A 20,094-nucleotide genomic window follows, 5' to 3' on the forward strand; every position below is an offset into this window, starting at 1 on the left:
CACCTCACCTGTGACTATCAATGATACAAATATCTCAGCAAGAGGCTCAGCAATCACTTCTCTAGCTTCCCACAGAGTTCTCGGGTACACCTGATTAGGACCTGGGGATTTATCCACTTTTATGCGTTTCAAGACATCCAACACTTCCTCCTCTGTAATCTGGACATTTTGCAAGATGTCACCAACTATTTCCCTTCAGTCTCTATCTTCCATATCCTTTTCCACAGTAAATACTGATGCAAAATATTCATTTAGTATCTCCCCCCTTTTCTGTGGCTCCACACAAAAGCCGCCTTGCTGATCTTTGAGGGGCCCTATTCTCTCCCTAGTTACCCTTTTGTCCTTAATATATTTGTAAAACCCCTTTGGATACTCCTTAATTCTATTTGCCAAAGCTATCTCATGTCCCCGTTTTGCCCTCCTGATTTCCCTCTTAAGTATGCTTCTACTTTCTTTTACTCTTCTAAGGATTCACTCGATCTATCCTGCCTGTACCTGACATATGCTTCCTTCTTTTTCTTAACCAAACCCTCAATTTCTTTAGTCATCCAGCATTCCCTATACCTACCAGCCTTCCCTTTCACCCTGACAGGAATATACTTTCTCTGGATTCTTGTTATCTCATTTCTGAAGGCTTCCCATTTTCCAGCTGTCCCTTTACCTGCGAACATTTGCCTCCAGATACCCTGCTGCATTTGCCAAATCTTGATCCTGATCTCAGATTCTCTTCCTCCTTAGTCACCTTCTCTTCCTTGAGCACTTTAACTCGTTCCAACTTTTATGTTTCTTCTTTAAAATCCTCAACTCTACTTAATCTCCATTTGAATTTCTCATTAATTTATTGTCCTTTTCCTCTGTCATCCTTTGCACTGAGTGAAGCCTCATCCTTGATGATTCATTTTCTGTTTCAACTCATCTTGTCCTCTTTCTTCTGATTTTACGAACCTTTTATTGTCCCACATCCTTTGTATAAACCCTTTTCCATATATGTGGCCACACCTATATGCTTTTGTGTGATGTCTCTACTCCCATTGACTCCATCATAGATGAAGTCGTATCTGATAGCTTCCCACATTCACTTTCTAAATTCCAACATCACGTCTTCCTCCTTCCAACCCTTGGAAGAGCTTTTCTCAGGTCATTTGCACTATCAAATTTACATTAGTTTAGTCTCAGACCAGTTCAGCAGTATATTTCTGATTGTTTTAATCACTTAGTCACCTCCATACCTCATTGTTAAGAATCACGCAACACCAGGTTATAGTCCAACAGATTTAATTGGAAGCACACTAGCTTTCAGAGCGTCGGTCCTTCATCAGGTGATCGTGGAGAACTCAATAATAAGACACAGAATTTATAGCAAACATTTATGGTGTGATGCAACTGTAATCCTAGATTCCTCTTTCTTTGTCAGTTCTTCCCCATTCCTAATTTCCCTTTCCTCTCCAAAGTCCTTGAATATGATGCCATTTCCTAAGCCTGTGTCAATTCTGCCCGTAGCTACTGGTTTAAATCTCTTCAATTAGGTACATCTAGTAATTTACAGTTTCTCATGCATTACATGTTAACATTGTCGAAGTAGCGCTTTTAATTCATTCTGTGTGATGATTTTCCAAATGGGGCTTCAGACTGATGGTGAATGTATTTTGGAATTTTTTTTTTCCTTTCATGGGATGTAAATTTTACTGACTGGGACAACATTTATTGCCCATCCCTAATTACCTTGAGAACATGGTGGTGAGCCGTCTTCTTGATCATGCAGTTCAAATGCTGTAGGTAGCTCACAGTGCTGATAGTGAGGGACTCCCAGTACATTGTCCCAGCTGGGCTAGTCACTGGATTGGTAAACCAGAAGCCATTACTCTGACGACTTGGCTATAAATCCCACCATGGCAGCTGGTGGAATTTAAGGTAAATTTAATTTAATTTAGTTAGGGTGCAGAACCTTCCTTTTGGTGCCAAAATCAACATTAATTTTACATGTCGTTGACAATGCCTTCATTCACCTACGCAATTCTTAAAAGATGGTAGAATGAATTGATAAGACTGTTAAAAACCATCTTTAGATTGGTAAATAGCAGTCTAAAGTACAAAAAGCAAAGAAGATAACAGTTTGAGTGAGTGAGCAAATGCATGGCAGATGCAGTATAATATGAATAAAAGTGACGTTATCCACTTCAGTAGCAAAATAGGAAGGCACATGATTTGAATGGCTGTAAATTGAGAGGAGGGTTGTTCAATGAGACTTAGATGTCCTTCTGCACCAACTGCTGAAATTAAAGGTGCAAGTGCAGCAGGCAGTCAAGAAGACACACTGTATGTTGGTCATCATAACAAGATTTGAGTATTGGAATGAAAATTAGCATGAAATATAAACTATGACAACTACTCATTGGAATTTAGAAGAATGGGGTGGGTGACTTTATTGAAACATTCAAGATTCTTAGGGGACTTGACAGGGTAGATGTGGAAAGATTTATTTCCCCTTTTGGGAGAATCTAGGACCAGAGGGCATAATCTCAGAACAAGGGATAACTGAGTTAACACAGTGGGTGGCACGGGTGGCACAGTGGTTAGCACTGTTGCCTCACAGCGCCAGAGACCCGGGTTCAATTCCCGCCTCAGGCGACTGACTGTGTGGAGTTTGCACGTTCTCCCCGTGTCTCCGTGGGTTTCCTCCGGGTGCTCCGGTTTCCTCCCACACTCCAAAGATGTGCAGATCAGGTGAATTAGCCATGCTAAAATGCCCATAGTGTTAGGTAAGGGGTAAATGTAGGGGTATGGGTAGGTTGTGCTTCGGCGGGGCGGTGTGGACTTGTTGGGCCGAAGGGCCTGTTTCCACACTGTAAGTAATCTAATCTAATCTAATCTAATCTAATCTAATCTAATCTAAGAGATGAGTTATGAATTTCTTATGTGAGGGTAGTGAATCTGTGGAATTGTTTACCACATAAGCTGTAGAGACTTGGATCATTAGGTATTCTTATGGTTATCCTAGAGTCTACAACCAGAGGGCATTATCTCAGAGCAAGGCATTGCCCAGGCATAGATTTTTTAATTGGTAAGGGAATCAATATTTATTGGAAGAGGTTCGAAAGTGGAGTTGAGGATTATTAGATCAGCCATGACCTCATTAAATTTTGAAGCAGACTCAATGGACCAAATTGCCCACTGTATGGTGTCTCCTAGTCTATGCTGAAAATGTGTTGCTGGAAAAGCGCAGCAGGTCAGGCAGCATCCAGGGAACAGGAGAATCGACGTTTCGGGCATAAGCCCTTCTTCGACTTTCCTCATTCCTGAAGAAGGGCTTATACCCAAAACGTCGATTCTCCTGTTCCCTGGATGCTGCCTGACCTGCTGCGCTTTTCCAGCAACACATGTTCAGCTCTGATCTCCAGCATCTGCAGACCTCACTGTCTCCTAGTCTATCCCTGACTGGTGTAAAAACTAGCTGGTTTGCTACTGTTCCTTCAGGAGGGAAATATTACTTACATATAACTGCAGATCCACAGCAATGTTGTTGACAACTAATTGAGTAGCCTCACAAACCATTCTGTTCAAGGGCCATTAAAGGTGGACAACGGAGGGTAAAAAGAACAAAAAAAGAGAAACAACAGTTCAAAGTCATAATTTTAATAATTAGTTTGGCAAAATGTGGTTTGATGTTTTAAAATTCCATGCTGTATTTCCCAAGTGGAATGTATTGAATATTATCTCAATGTGAAAATTTTAATTTGGTTCCAAACCAAAATAAATAATTCTGTTCTTGGCCACATTACCTATTCAGCCCATCAATCAGTAGTTGAAGATGTTAGTTATGTTTGATGCTCTTGTGAGTAATTTTACAATTTGGTCACAGAAGGTTAGGGGGAGGTTGCAGTAAATCAGAAGCTAATGCCATCGTAGAAAGCAAAGAGTAGCTGCCTTGAAAGCTGCAACAAATTAAATGGAGTTCAATACAGTGTCTCAAAGGTCAATGTCACTGTGTTACTATTTATGTTGCACATTTGGATTTATTGGCAAAACAGATAAATTGCTCGTATTAACTAGTAGAGAATGTGGGGTACAGAATCCTCTGTGATTGGTTCTTTTACATGGCAAAAGCTGCTTAATGTGAGATGACTAGATTGGTACAAAGGAAGGCTGTCATTTGCAGGAGAGAGATCTGGAAATTTTGGTACTTTGTTTGATAGAGCAATTTTCACAGCATGTGGCAACAGTAAGTAAGGCAGAATTAGTCTAGACTGGAACATAAGACCCAAGGATCCAAGTAGACGGCCGATGATCACTATGTGACTGGGAACTTCCAGACTTGGAATAGCAACTATTTCCATTCTCCTTCGCCTGGCCACACACCTGACTCTTGTCCTGGTTTTGACTCTTTCTCCTTTCCTACTCTTTTATCCCCTTACCTTTCTTACCCAAATCTCAGTGGTCGGGAAGCTTTGGAAGAATATCGGGAATGTAGGAGCAATCTGCAACAAGGAATTAAGAGGGCTAAAAGGGGTCATGAGGTATCTTTAGCAAACAGGGCTAAGGAAAATCCCAAAGCCTTTTATTCATGTATAAGGAGCAAGAGGGTAAGTAGAGAAAGGATTGGCCCACTCAAGGACAAAGGAGTAAAGATATGCATGGAGTCAGAGAAAATAGGTGAGATTCTTAACGAGTACTTTGCATCAGTATTCACTGAGGAGAGGGACATGATGGGTGTTGAGGTGAGGGATAAATGTTTGAATACTCTAGGGCAAGTCGGCTTAAGGAGGGAGAAAGTGTTGGGTGTTCTTAAAGGCATCAAGGTAGACAAGTCCCTGGTCCGGATGGGGTCTATCCCAGGTTACTGAGGGAAGGGAGAGAGGAAACAGCTGGGTTCTTAACAGATACCTTTACAGCATCCTTGAACACGGATGAGGTCCCGGAGGACTGGAGAATTGCTAATGTTGTCACTTGTTTAAGAAGGGTAGCATGGATAATCCAGGTAATTATAGATCGGTGAGCCTGATGTCAGTGGTAGGGAAACTGCTGGAAAAGATGTTGTTTTTGCCAGCGTTTTCGCATGTTCTTCAGTACAGGTAACCAAATTCACCTCCCTCTTCGATGTAATGTTTTTATGGGACCTTGAAATCTTGTTCGGATTAATATTCGGATAATCGAGGTTCCTCTGTAGCTAGACAGATATATGAATGGATAGGAAGCAGAGAGATACTGACTCTTAGAAAATAGGCGGCAGGTTTAGATAAAAGATGTGGATTGGCGCAGGCTTGAAGGGTCGAAGGGCCTGTTCCTGTGCTGTAATTTTCTTTGCTCTTTGATCTTTTATTCACAATATTTTTCCCCTCTCTGACCTCCATGTGTCATCCTTATCCTTCTCTTCTCTCTGCTTGCTCCCCTTCGCAGTTATCTTTTTCTTGTCCGTCACCTTTATCCTCATTCACAAATCTCCCTTTCACCTTTCCCTAGCCTGATTTCTAATTGTCTAACGCTGCCTCACTTGAATATTGCACCTGATATTGAGTCCTGGTGTTAATGCCAGAGAAAAATCAACAAATCAATTTGAAGAAAGTTTTTTTTGTTTTAAAACAGAAATTTTGGTTGTCTTGCATATGAAGACATTGGCCACTTTTTAACTCGCTGTGTGACTTTGCTGATTGTAGAAAATGATTGCGTTGCAACAGATATACAGTTTGCCCAGAAGAATATCACCACTATTCCAAATAGTGTATGAAAATCTTTACTGAAAATTTTTGTAATCTTATCCCCACGACACTTGAAATTCCTAGTTTAGGTACCTTTCAGTTCATTTTCCAGCTGCCTCAAATTCTTGCAAGTACAGACAATAACTAATACAGTAGTTTTCTTTTCATGTCCAGTTAATTCAGATTCTGGGACCTCATCTGAAAATTGGTTGCCAGGGTTTCTTTTGTTGATTCCATGTTCCCAACTCTGGCAGTAGCCTGATACCAAGGTAAAATTCAGTATAAGTGTGCTAAGAAACATCTTTCAGATTCTAGGTTACTGAAATGCAAATTAAAAATATGATACAGCTGTAGTCACAAATTATATGTGAGAAGACTATAGTCTCATCTGGCCTGCCCATCAACTTACCCACTCTGTTCCTGTGATACATCTGTATCATTTACAAACACGAAGAAACGATCCCTGTCAGATTTTCAAGATCCCATCTACTCCTCAAAACCTGTCGAAATTGTACCAGTAGCTATTTCAACTTGCTGGTCATCATTTTTGCTGAAACACTTTTTTCTTAAAACATTTTTCTTTGGCCCTTGAATGTGTATCCCAATATTTAAATTAGAAACAATGAAATGGAGATGTACTTTCAAACATTCTGAGTATTCTACCTATAAATTCAAAGACTATTGAATCAAATAAGTTTCCAAGCAGTTGGGAAGATCAGTAGAAATAGATTATTCAGATTGTTGAGCAATTGTGTAATATTTGGACAACTGCTAGAGAAATTTAACAGATTGGAACTATGTACAATGCATCATGGTGTGATAATATCAGACAAATTCAGTTTTGTTGATAAATTATTAAAAATATTTGAATGCAGTCACTCATTTCAGAGTCCTGTATATATTAAGACAACAACAATTTGTCTGTATATGACATGTTTAACATACTGAAACATGCCAATGCGTGGTCCTAGCATCAAATAAAATTTGATACTGAGCTGCAGATGGAGATATTAGAACAGTTAGCAAAAGCTTTATCCAAGGGGATAGTTTGAAAGATCACTTTAGAATAGAGTGGTTAGAAAAATCTTGGGAGGAAATTTAGAGCTTTGGATCTAAACAGCGAAGTGAATTGCTAGAAATTGGTTAAAATATGAAAATCTAGGAAGCGCCAGAATCAGTGACGAGCAGAAATGTTGGAAGGTTGTTGGGCTGGAGATTGTTAGAAAGAGAGATTAAAAAAAAGAGGAAGGGAATTTTAAAAGGTGGTGCAAGTGTCAGTGTAGTTCAACATGTACAGGGATGATGAATGAGTGGAATTGTTGCAAGCTAGGTTTTGTACAGCAGAATGTGGATAAACTCAAGTTTATAGAGGTTGTAAAATGGTAGGCCACTGAGTAGATCCTTGGAGCAATCACATCTAGAGATGCTAAAGACATGGATAATGGTTTTGGCAGCAGGTGATCTGAGGCAAAATCAGAAATGACCAATATTATAAAGAGCTGAGGAAGTAATTCCGGTAATGGAAAGTATTGGCATTTAAAATTCAGTTCACTCAAACAGGATACCGGTGTTTTAGTCTGGTTCAAACTCAGTTGCCAGGGAGAGTGATGGAGCATATGACGAGGAAATTGAGTTTGTGGTGGGAACCAAAAATGCTGGCAAAGTTGAAATGGATTGTTCCAATATAGCTGCAACACTATTCAACATGTGGTGTCCACAAAAAAAAGAGTATTCCAATTCAGCCAATTGCTGTCCATCAGCCTGAGTTATTGACAGAATGGTGGAAGGTATCATCAACAGTTTTATCAAATGGCAATTACCTATCAGTAACTGTTCACTAATGCATAGTTTGAATTCTATCAGGATTGCTCAACTCAGTGAACTGAGAGGGACCATCCTTGGCATCAAAATAGTATTTGACCAGGTGTGGCATCAAGGAGTTTTCATACAAAGAGAGTCAAGAAGAACTGGGAATAATGAGCATTAAGGAAGGTAATGGTGCTCTCAGAACTCGTCACTGCATGGATTCTTCATTATAGGTAATTTCTAATCAACATGTTCAGAGATGTTGTTCCACACCATTAGAGCAAAGAGGATTTCAACCTGGGTTTTCTGGCTAGTTCTTCATTGTGATGGCCTCGGCCAAACCGACTTCAGCTGCTTCATCAATGACCTTCCCTCCATAAGGTCGGAAGTGGAAATGTTTGCTGATGATTGCAATGTGCATTTCCTTTCCTCAAACAATGAAACAATTTATGCTTCCATTGAGCAAAATCTGGATGTCATTCAACCTTAGGCTGATAAGTAGCAAGTATTATTTGGAGCATCTGCAACAAGAAACAGTCTAACCATCATTCTATAACATTTAGTGGTATTGCCATCAATATGTCCCATGCTATCAACATCCTGGGAAATCACCACTGTCAACAAACACACTGGAACTAGCAACATAAGTACTATGGATAATGAAGGCTATGAGTGAATGCCTCATGAACACCTGTCATCATCCCCTGCTTTTTAAAGCCTGGTCACCATCTACAAGGTACAGGAATATGATGGAACATTGTCCACATGCCTGGATGAGCGCAGCCCCAACAACACTACAAGTGCAATAGCATCTACAGCAAAATAGCCAATTAGATCAGTACCCAATTCACCATTCACTCCCCACACTACTGCCATAATTCAGTTTCAGTTTATAACTTTTAATAGATGTATCAACTATTCAAAGCTTTTGCGACAGTATCTTCTAAACCTACAGTCTCTGGCAGCTAAGGCAAAGGGCGAATATGGATGGGAATATTTCCACATGCAAATTTGACTCCAAATCACCCATCATTCTGGCATGGAAATAAAGGTACACAATCCTTTATTTGAAATCCTCGGGACCAGCTGGATTTTGGAATTCAGAATTTTTTGAATTTCGGAATAAGTGGCAGTTTGATGGTGAAATTTTTAAATATCTTTCCAAAGAATAGACTTACTGTGAACAAAACGGGCCCTGAAACAAAATTGAGGCCTGCCAGTACTGGGCCACACCCCCACACATCGCATCTGAGTAACACGCATCGAGCGAGTGTGCATGCCAAACAACCTGGTTAATGAGAAAAAACCTTTGGACTTTGGAGCTTTTCGGACTTCAGATAAAGGGTTGTCTACCTCTATTTCATTTTGCCTCCATTTTTCCTGGAATCCCATCCCTAACAGAACTGCGGGAGTTTGTTTGTTTATTTTTTGTCTTCACTCTTTTCTGTTCCCTCTGGTGAAGTGTGGGAAAGAATTACAAGGATTTTTTGACTCTCTGCATGGCATTGGCATCTCTCCTTCTATAGCTAAGAAGTCCTGGAGTGGGGCTTGAACTCAGAGCTTCTGCGGTCTAATGATGTTGCCTCTGTTGTGGAAGTAGTTTCACCAGATTCATTCTAGCAGCTCAAAAAGATTTCTCATCGCCATATTTTTGCATTTCTGCCAGTACGGTGTTATGCTGCTAGTTTTTTAAAAAGAAATGCTTACTAAAGAGGATTTATGAAACTGTTTCTCTTCTTCTTTTGGCAAGCACTTCTGTTATCTAACAAAGTCATCCATGTTTAGTGCTAGAGGTTTATAAGATGATCAGAGGAATAGATAGACAGTCAGAAATGTTTTCGCTGGGTACAACAGAGTGTTACAAGGGGACATGAATTTAAGGTGAAGGGTGGAAGGTATAAGGGGGATGTCAGGGGTAGGTTCTTTACCCAGAGAGTGGTGGGGGCCTGGAATGCACTGCCTGTGGGAGTGGTAGAGTCAGAATCATTGGCGACCTTTAAGCGGCAATTGGATAGGTACACGGATGGGTGCTTAAGCTAGGACAAATGTTCGGCACAACATCGTGGGCCGAAGGGCCTGTTCTGTGCTGTATTGTTCTATGTTCCATGTTCTAATGCTCTTTTCAGTAAGTATAGGAGCAGGCACATTCAGACTCCCCACCCATTAAAGCAAACTTCTCAGCAAATCGCGGACCTTGACCCTGAAGTTCATTATATTAAAAGTTGCTGGCCCTCAGAAGCCAGTCAGCTTTGGGTCCTCAAGATCATCACCACAACCTCACAGTTTGGAGCCTAAATAATGAGAAGCTAAGTATTTCTCTCTCAGGTCTCTCCAGTCTCTGACGCAAGGAGACTTGGTGGCAAGAATAGGAGTTGGTCTTTGGCAGTGACTCCCTTGATGTTCCATTCCTCATTGACCCATATTAAGCAAAAGAGAGAGGCAAGAGAGGCCCTCTCCCCTTTCAACCTGGCAGACAGATTTCTCTGAGAATCCAGTCACATTTCCCATCTGCTGGGAAGGCGAGTACTTGGGTCTCGGGTAAATGGAGCCTCTTACATGGCTGCTGATTGACCATTTAATGACATTAATTGGTGACAAGTCCAAAACATTGTCCATAGACCCTTTCATTCAGTATTTAATTGCCTAGACATTAAGAAAGGACTCAACTTGCCCAATTATTTGGTCTTCTCAGCATCCTCCTTGCCAGCTCTAGGGAGAGGATAATCATTCCTTTGAGATTTGTTTTGGCTCTCTCAATTAGGCCATAATTGGTTTTTTTTCTGATTATGGGAAGAAGAAAGGAAAGAACTGATCAATAATAAAATTAGGTTGGCCATATTCAGATTATGAATTCTACTTGGTTCACCTTCTGATTTCTTCTCGTATAATGGAATGTGTAGATTTGTTCAGTTCCTTTACACTAGAGGTTTGGAGATTGCCAAGGTTTTGATATTCTATTTCTCTGTTCTGCATGTTTTTAATCACAAAATGAAATAGAACATTTTCTTGATTAGGTACAATCACTACAAAAAAACCCATCAGTTTTTATATTATTCGTATTTACTGAAGAATGTTCTTGAAGCTGCTTCCACCCGACCATTGTACACTGGAAGTCTAGTAAGAGAATTGCAAAAGCATAAATAAACAGAATTGTTCTGATGAAGTATAAACATCTACAAGGAAATTCACAGCCAAGCAAATGAAACTTAGACCATCAAAGTCTTTCAGCAGTCTGAGTTGTGGGGAGCTGCATGAAAATATCATTCTGGTTTTGTTACTGCAAGTATACAATTAACTGTAGTGTTTTGGGAACATGCCACCCTTCAACTTGATATTTCTGTCACCTTCATGTTTGTTCAAAACCATAGTAGTGTTTCTAATTCTGGTGCACATGAGCGCATAAATTTCAGTCCTAGAGTTGAAATTCTTTGCAAAATTCTAAGTATTCTGGCAATGATGTTAGCCACAGACTCTAATGATGAATAGCCCTTAAATTTGACACACGAGAATTTGATTCTGGCACACCTTTTTCGGTGCTGTTGGATTTATATATCCCTTACTATCATAAAAAACATTGCTTGGCTTTATTCAAATTGTGTTTGATAGCATGAACTATCATATTGAAAGCAAATTAAACCCCCTTCTCCAAGGGACACTGCATAAAAATAATGGCATTCATTTAGTTTTCTAAGTTTGTATTCTTGTTTTCAAATATAAAGACAGTAAAGATTTTTTTTGTAAATCCTTTTTAGCCATGGCTTTCTCCAGGATCAAACTATTATTCCTAAACCAAGGCTGTTCTCATTGCTAATCAGTTTGACTTTGTGTCCTTCAATCACTGTTAATTTGGCATCACAGAGGGGTCTTTGAATTGTGGACTAAAAGCAAATACCATTCTTTGTCGTTTAATTGAAAAATACAAAGTGTTATACATTACTATTACCTTTTCAATAACATTTAAATGGTATTTTAGCTAATTTTGCTAAAAAGGATTTAGACCTTCAACTTCTAGTTCAAACTGGAACACATAATGTTAATTTCCTTTAATACAATAACAGGAATGATTAAATACATATTTTGCATTTTATGACCTGCACCTCCACAGTGTTGCCAACTTGATTTTTTTCTCATCTTTTCAATAACATTTATGTTAGGATTGTTTCAATTGGACAGTTCAACAAGATGTCGACAGTGACTTCTTTGTAATAAAAGTCTTCCGATGGGCATTTACATCACAAGTCTTTGTCATTGTGTTGCTGTACTTTGTTTAAAGAAACCATTTAATTGGTCTGTCATTTAAAATTGTCCTGTCTGTCATAAAGTAGTGTTTAAGTGGTTGGCAATGCTGTATGGTAATCATATGGAGATAGCTGGGATATTGAAATGTTTGCATGAGATGTCTTGCATATTTTGAACAGTCACGTAATTTGTTTTTTAAGTTCACATTTCTTCGTTCTTCTGTCTTTAACACTTCTCCTCCCCCTCCCCCACCCCACCCCAATGTAGCAACTTCGAAGGGCGGATGATGCGAAAGGAGTTGCTAGTAGAGGCGGATCTCTCAAAGTAAATATGTTCACAAACTTTCTACAAGTTTGTTTACACAGTTCTCTCTCTCAAATTATGCTTCAGCATTTCGTATTTGCTTTCTCTACTGCCTCCCATTTTTTCCCCAAACTTGCAATTTTTGGCTTCATTGCTTTTCATACTTTGCAGTAGTCCCTATATAACGATTATTTTCACGTTGAGTTTAATGTTACTTATTTGTGTTTAGAAATTGAAGAAAATGTGGTGTTCCTACTTCTCTGTTATGCCTTCTCTATCTTTCCAGCTTCTCTGCTGTTTGATAGTTTTTATCACAAGCTCTTTCCCTTTGTTTCATTTTCTGATATTCTCATGCAGCTTGTTTACTAAATGAATGTAAAAGATATTATTTTAACGTACATCTGTTAAAGTTTCAAGTAACAAAATTGGTAGATTACTTATTAGACATAAAAATGCGCAGCTGCTTATCTTATTTGTCAGCACTAGGTTTAGCAACTTGACACAATGTTCCTCATTCCCTGAAACTGAAGGTTATCAAAACTTAAAGCTGCAATTTATTATAGAAAATATCTTGATCATCTTTCTTCAGGCATTTTAATTCATTGATCCTTTTTGCCTTAACAAAACATGTTGGGAACCAAACAAGAATAACAACTTGATATTTATTAAATAACAACACCAAGTTGTTTTATGGTTATATTCAAATGAAAATGCTCAGAAATGTTATCATCATAGCCATTTCTTTTAAGTAGTTGAAATGTCTTTATCTGATCATGGTGTTTCACTGATGACTATTTAGGTAAATAGCGATGGCTCCAGAGGGTGCTGTAGAACCACTCCTCCTCAGATTAATTTGATATTCCCTCCTTTCTTCCATGCCCAATTTATTCCTTTGAAAGGGCCACCAGACTTGTATTGTGAGGAAGATTAGTTGGGAAATGTACAGCCAATGCTGCTACCAGCAAATCACAGGATATTGTGTGTGTCAAAGGGCCCCAGTTTGTGCATTCGAATATTGATTTCTGGAGGCCACAGTGGTAGTTCTCTGTTATTGTGACAGTGACAGTGTTGACAGGCAATCCCATTTATGATGTATTGACACTGATCTTGACAAGTTAAAATTGACCTTGTTGCTTCGAAAGAATATCTAATTTATCTATCATAGGATGTTACTATGATGTTTTTTTGTTCCCCTTCACCTTAAAATACCTTGTTGAAACTAAATTGATTTGGCCTTCTCATAGCTCACTGAATAATTACATCACTGATTGTATGGTATTATGCAGACAGAAATTTCAAACTTTAGTTCTGACGTGTGAGTTCACTGCTATCAGTTAGAACTGTGTTGAACTTAACCTCAGTGAAGGAGAAAGTGAGGACTGCAGATGTTGGAGATCAGAGCTGAAAATGTGTTGCTGGAAAAGCGCAGCAGGTCAGGCAGCATCCAAGGAGCAGGAGAATTGACGTTTCGGGCATGAGCCCTTCTTCAGGAATGAGGAAAGTGTGTCCAGCAGACTAAGATAAAAGGTAGGGAGGAGGGACTTCGGGGAGGGGCGTTGGAAATGCGATAGGTGGAAGGAGGTTAAGGTGAGGGTGATAGGCCGGAGTGGGGGTGGGGGCGGAGAGGTCAGGAAGAAGATTGCAGGTTAGGAAGGTGGTGCTGAGTTTGAGGGTTGGGACCCTATCACAGTATTATCACCCAGGGATTTTGTTGTTGAAATTTAAACCCTTACATGAAGAAAAAGTTATACTGCGAAATGAAGTTTTACACACAGCATGGTGAAGCACACAATGAATAAAGGGGATATTTCGGGGAACCTTTAACTGTATATTTTGTTCATAATTATAACCAAATGAATTTTGAAATGTTAGAAATGTTAATCAAAAATAATAAATTATGAGGGGAACCTCAGGGGTTAAGATGATGCAATGCACCATGGTGCCATATCATCATTGTTTGAGAAACTGATGTCAGGAGAAGTGATTGCAAGAACACATTTAATTAGTTTGTTCAGGTTTCATGATGGTGTTACAGATTCTCGAGGAAAGTGTATTCAGCTTGGAATTTTCAGTAGTACTTAATTACGAGAATGTGCAACTTATGTTTCACTATTTTCTTATCCATTTACTGAATGAAATAGTCCTGTGAAAGCTGTACCTGCTTGAATGATAGCTAAGGCTTAATAGTGTAATGTGCAATGCAGAGAAAGTAGGATAAATTAAACTTATGCACATAAAAGACAAATGTATTTTTAATCACAACTGTTTATACATTACGGGCGGCACGGTGGCACAGTGGTTAGCACTGCTGCCTCAGAGCGCCTGAGACCCGGGTTCAATTCCCACCTCTGGCGACTGCCTGTGTAGAGTTTGCACAGTCTCTCCGTGTCTGCGTGGGTTTCCTCCGGGTGCTCCGGTTTCCTCCCACAGTCCAAAGATGTGCAGGTCAGGTGAATTGGCCATGCTAAATTGCCCGTAGTGTTAGGCAAGGGGTAAATGTAGGGGTATAGGTGGGTTGCGCTTCGGCAGGTCGGTGTGGACTTGTTGGGCCGAAGGGCCTGTTTCCACACTGTAATGTAATGTAATCTAATCTAATCTAATCTAAAGAAAACTCAGTGGAAAATAGCTAACACGATGAAGCTGTACTCTTTACAGCAGAGAATGTGAAAATTAAATTTAATGGAGGTGTTGAAATTCATGAACAGTTTTGGTGAGGAAAAAAAAATTTCCGGTGAGCAGAAAGGTCAGTAATGAGAGGACACAAACTTAACATGATTAATGAAAGATCCAGAGGAGACATAAGTTGATATTTCTTTTACACAGTGAGCTATTGCCCAAAATACTTGTAAAAGCAGAGTCAATCATGCGTTTGTAAAGAAACTGGGTAACTATCAGAGAGAAAAAAACATTTCTGAGGCTGTGGAGACCAAGCAGGGAAGTAGGAGTAATGGGACAGCTCTACTAAAAAGCAGGGACAAGGTGTGATGAACTAAATGACCTTTCCTATACTATATCTTGCCGTGATTCTAAATTCCAAGGAAGCTCAAAATATAAGGAAAACCCATACAAGGTTGAATATTGTTATTTTAGTGTTATTTTTCCATTTCATGGAAATCTGGCACATAGACTTTGCTGTTGCTTGTGTTTATGTGATTTGGAATTTTCAAAAATGGTCAGTTTAGGGCATGACTGAGACTTCTGTGTTGTGCGATTCACATTTTTTCGGATGCTTCTAAAACCAAATCTGGTATAAAAACTAAGGCATCACATAGAAAAATTATCCATAAATTTAAAAATAAATTTAAAAATTTATTTTTAAAAATCTATTTGCATTTCACTAACGAGAGCTGATCCCATTAATTGTTCTGTGGTATCCCTGATTCGCTCACAACAGTCTTCTCCCATTTCGATTGCATGGAATCTCCTGGATACTAGCGCATGACATCACATTTGTAGCTTGCTAAATTAAAGCATAGACACTAAAGTTGCTATAAAATTAACCCACGGATATATTTTTAAAAGCTTTGACAAATAGAAATGGCTGGACTGCACTAATCTGACCATGATCTGCACAAGCTTATACTCTGTACTTCTGATTTCAGTATACTGTCACCTTGTAATCAGCTTTAGATTCCAGTTCTCTAATAACTTAGTGAGCAGTTTAATATTAATTTTGATTAATCTTGGTTGAGCATTCGAGCTCACCTATCAATTTGATTTCATATAAATTTGCAACTAAATTAGATGCTACTTGGCTATAAACCCAATATGTGTTTTTAACATTTGTTATGAAGATTTATTGCCCACATGTTAGTCTGCTTTTTCGTATCAAGCATAGCAGCAGCCATTTTAGCCAGAGGGCACGCATGGTCTTTCTCATTGCTGTTGTTTTTGTCACAAAAGAACATCCATGTTTTACTCCCTTGCAAGAATTTTTTATCTTACATGGGTGACAGAGTTTAATTTGCCTCAGTACAATTGTAGATTGCATGATTCTGTCACAATCTGCTAAGTGGCTATAAGGAAATGATGTGAAGGAGCAATGTATGGCTGCAGTTTTTAAATTACAAAATATCATTGCTACTGTCATCTCACCTGCATTCCCACTTTATATGTAATTAACCTTAACTGACTATTGGAAGACATAAAGGTCAATATCTTAGCCTCAGGGAACATGTTGGACTAGCATGTGGTAATTGTCACTGCATGTGGTTTGAATGTAGGTAGGTGAGGTAAAATTAGGATTAGGGATTAGTTGGTCTCCCTCACTTGAATGTCCCACCGAAATGTACAAAAAAACTAGTTGGTAATCTCAATTATGCTGTTCAGGAGCTAAATGATCTTGACTAACATCAGTACAAAGCAAAGATGTTATGAAGGAAATAGTGGATCCTATAGGGAAGTAAACCATTTTTGATCATTGCAAAATTAAAAAGAAGCCTGCTTTCAATGGAAGATTATTGTATTTGTCAAGTAGCTAAACTTGATTCATAGCCTAATGAAATTTATTTTAAGCTCAGTAGCAACTACAGGAGCGTTGATTATGTAAATGTACTACCCAAAAAGGCCTATGCAAGTCTCCTGACATTATAGTTCCGTCTGGAAGTTCAAAATTGGCGTGTATCCATAGACATTGACGATCTCTTCTATTTAACAGCCTTCCCCGTCCAATTGATTTGAAATGGACTTATAATTGATGAAGTGCATTAATGTGAACAACATAATGTATCCGAGCATTGCATTTTCAAAAAGAAACAAAAATACCCTAAAAATTGCTTCACTAACTACAAAACTATCCCAAGTATGCACTATAATTCATTGCAGCTTTAAGTATTTGTCCAGAAAATTCCTTAGGGAACAAGTCTGAAATGCAAGTTTACAGGTTTTCAAGTTCAATTTCTTCCAAAAGTGGTGAGGAATGTAGTATTAAATGAAAGGACAGGTTGTTTAAATCATTTTCTGATGTTTACATATAGCTCCATCGAAAGCTGGAGGAGCTCAGAGATCAGCTAGAAGGAAATGTGAAAGGAGGCTCTCTCAAAGTAAATATATAATTTTACCTGGTGATGTTTTTCTCCTGCTGGCCGATAACACCAGCTCAAACTTTTTGCTTTCATTCTTTTTCTCCTCCTCCCCTCCTCTTCCTTCTCATCCACAACAGGGGTTTCATTAGGATTGAGACTGGAGACTGAGGACGAGCTCTTACATCGAATTATCAATTTCAGTTCCCCTATCTTATAGAAATAAATGGTATCCATTTTGTTTGCTCTATATTGGTGTATTTGGAAAGGTAACATCAAATCTACATTACAGAAGTCATGCCAGTTTCCACCAGACAATTATTTTATTCCACTTTTGCATCTTTAGTGATCAGTATTGAAGTATTTGAAGCAACAAGTCACCCTTTTCAGGTTTGTAAAGAATTTATAAGGTCTGTTCACAACAGAGTTTGACAACTGTGATGCAGATTTGATTGTTGGTACTCCTGGCAGTACTGGGTTTCTCTTAGCCTTTGTTGAAAATAGCCCCTTTACAGCACCTTCAACTAAGCAGTCATTAAAATTTTATTTGATTGTACAAGTCTTGTGAAGACCTTCATAAAATTTAAATGAAAAGTAATCTGATCCACAAATGGTGTGAAATTCTTGCAGGAGGATTAGGAAGACTCTTTCTCGGATATAGGGAACAAAAAGGATATAGCCTCTTCTGTGTTGGCACAAGCTCATGGTATTTAAAACTCAGATCTTGCATAGTTTACCTTAGCCACCACCTTCAAGAGAATATATATTAATGAAACCCCTGCCTTCTGCCTCAGAGCTGGAACCACCAATGCAGAGAACCTCTTCAGACCCTGACTCAGCACCCCTTCCTCATTAACGGTGTTTTCTTTTCCCTTGCTGCACAACCAGGCTGAGCTCTCTTCATGCACACCTTCTTATTGTGCTACAGAGGTACACTGCACGTGTTCTTGCATCATAATGCACAACTGTGTTGCTTTGCGCCCTGCTCTTGTAAACACAGTATTTACAATTCTGCATGTTGCCTTTGATGACTTTTTTTCTGATTTGGAATAAAATAAGCAGTGTTGTAAGGGTATAAGAATCATGGGGAGGTAGAGAGTGGAGGGATTTTTTTTTACCTCCAAACATTTGCTATTCTTTAACAGTCTTACATCAGTCTTAAAATGGCAATATAAACCTTTTAAAGGCTGTTAGGAAATAAATAAGAAACAAGATGGTGCTGTCTTTAAACACAAGTCTGGTAAGTACCGAAAATATAAGGAGGCATTTTATTTACTGCTGACATTGCATTGGCTTCATAAACTTGACTTACTTTTTTCTGTGTTTTTGTTTTGGGGAGAAGTATGTGTAAAATCTCATTATCTTCTCTAGTCACGTTGAAAGCGCATGGGTAAAAGAGTTCCCTCTCACTTTCTTATGTGTAGTATATTTTTCAAAATTGACATCCTACTTCTGAAGGCACAAGGTACAAAGAATGATGTGTTGCAACCAATTCAAAATTGTTCACTTTATTGAATTCTGTTTGTAGGAGCAGTGGAAAGATTTTGCGAGATTCATCATAAAAATGCATATGCATCTAGCTTTCATCTCCTCCAGGATTATTTTCTGCACTCGTCTCATGGATTTTGCTAATGTAATATTGGAAAAATCTGGAGAACTAAAGAGTTGAACACTTTTTTTCTCCAAGTCTTTCACTTTATAATGCTAAAGGGTTGTCAGCAGCTGTTGGGAATATCATTTCTTTCTGATGCAAAACTCAGTCAGCCTCTTTCCCATAGTAAAGTCTTTATCTGTTGTCACAGTCAATGCCCATCTTGTGGATGGATGGGTAGTGTTTTAAAGTATTCTGAAAATTCATTAAATGCCAAATCTTGTTCTGATTTAGATTAATATCACAGCCCTATAATGAATAACTAAGGAGATTCTTGCCGGGCAGTGCACCAAGTCAAATTTATATCTGAGGAATTATCAGGCTGCAGTTTTTATTTTGGTAACTTCACAGGACAGACAAGATTGGCTGTCAAACCACCTTGATCAAGTTAACAGAAGGAATTGCGTACAGGAGTGGGCAGACGGATAAAGAGACTTAGAGATTGGCGGTGGGTAGTGATCATTTTCTGCAGGTTCTTCAAAAGGAAACACTTTACTTGAAATTGATTAAACAATTTATCATGGTAGTTTGATACCAATTAGCACAAAACTGTCCCATAGTGATTCTCTTCTCTTTGTTGGGCTTTATTTAAATTCCCATGGGAAGTAATTAAATCATAATGGAACTAGATTAATTTAGGATATCTGGTTGACATGGACAAGTTGGACCAAAGGGTCTGTTTCCATGCTGTACATCTCTGTGATTCTGTGATATATGTTGTCTTAAAAGTAATATGTTGGCCAATTCTTCAAGTAGAGAGAAAGTGAGGGCTGCAGATGCTGGAGATCAGAGCTGAAAATGTGTTGCTGGAAAAGCGCAGCAGGTCAGGCAGCATCCAAGGAACAGGAGAATCGACGTTTCGGGCATAAGCCCTTCTTCAGGAATGATCTTCTGCACATCCCAAATTAAATTGTTCCATCATTAGCTGCAAAGACCCAAAGCTTTGAAATTCCCTTCCTGAGCCTCCCTTGATCTTATTTACCATATTTTGCTACTCGTGACAATAACCTTTTTGCTCAGGATTCTGCTATAAGGCTGCGGAAATACCAGTTTGGAGAGACTTTCGTTCTACTCCTTTGTCATAATCAATAAGTTATTCAGAAATGCACACAACGCTCTGTGTGAAGAATTATTCCTGAAGAAGGGCTTATGCCCGAAACGTCGATTCTCCTGTTCCTTGGATGCTGCCTGACCTGCGCTTTTCCAGCAATACATTTTCAGCAATTCTTCAAGTAACCCTATAAGAAAAACATCATACTTCATTTTCCGCATAGTAGAAGAAAGATAACTCTAAGAATATCAGAAAAATATCAAGCATTTTCAGAAATTTTAGGCTAGACTCATTTATTTCTCAACCTCCCAATGAACAACCATCTTCAAT

At 38.8% G+C, this 20,094-nt stretch overlaps 1 protein-coding gene across 8 annotated transcripts in view; it reads left to right on the top strand.

Annotated features, from left to right (window-relative positions):
- LOC122553706 (gephyrin) overlaps positions 1–20,094 on the top strand; it is a 537,285-nt gene that overhangs the window by 340,834 nt on the left and 176,357 nt on the right. For 4 of the 8 annotated variants that reach the window (XM_043697923.1, XM_043697929.1, XM_043697921.1 and 1 more), the window contains 3 exons: positions 12,006–12,062; positions 17,018–17,083; positions 17,951–17,992. The exons of 2 other annotated variants lie outside the window; for them this stretch is intronic. In XM_043697923.1, the coding sequence (XP_043553858.1) occupies positions 12,006–12,062; positions 17,018–17,083; positions 17,951–17,992 (165 nt within the window). The remainder of the gene's footprint in view (positions 1–12,005; positions 12,063–17,017; positions 17,084–17,950; positions 17,993–20,094) is intronic. 2 more of the 8 variants (XM_043697926.1, XM_043697927.1) reach the window with 1 other exon arrangement.

Source organism: Chiloscyllium plagiosum, chromosome 10 (genome assembly GCF_004010195.1).
Source record: "Chiloscyllium plagiosum isolate BGI_BamShark_2017 chromosome 10, ASM401019v2, whole genome shotgun sequence".
Taxonomy (NCBI): domain Eukaryota; kingdom Metazoa; phylum Chordata; class Chondrichthyes; order Orectolobiformes; family Hemiscylliidae; genus Chiloscyllium; species Chiloscyllium plagiosum.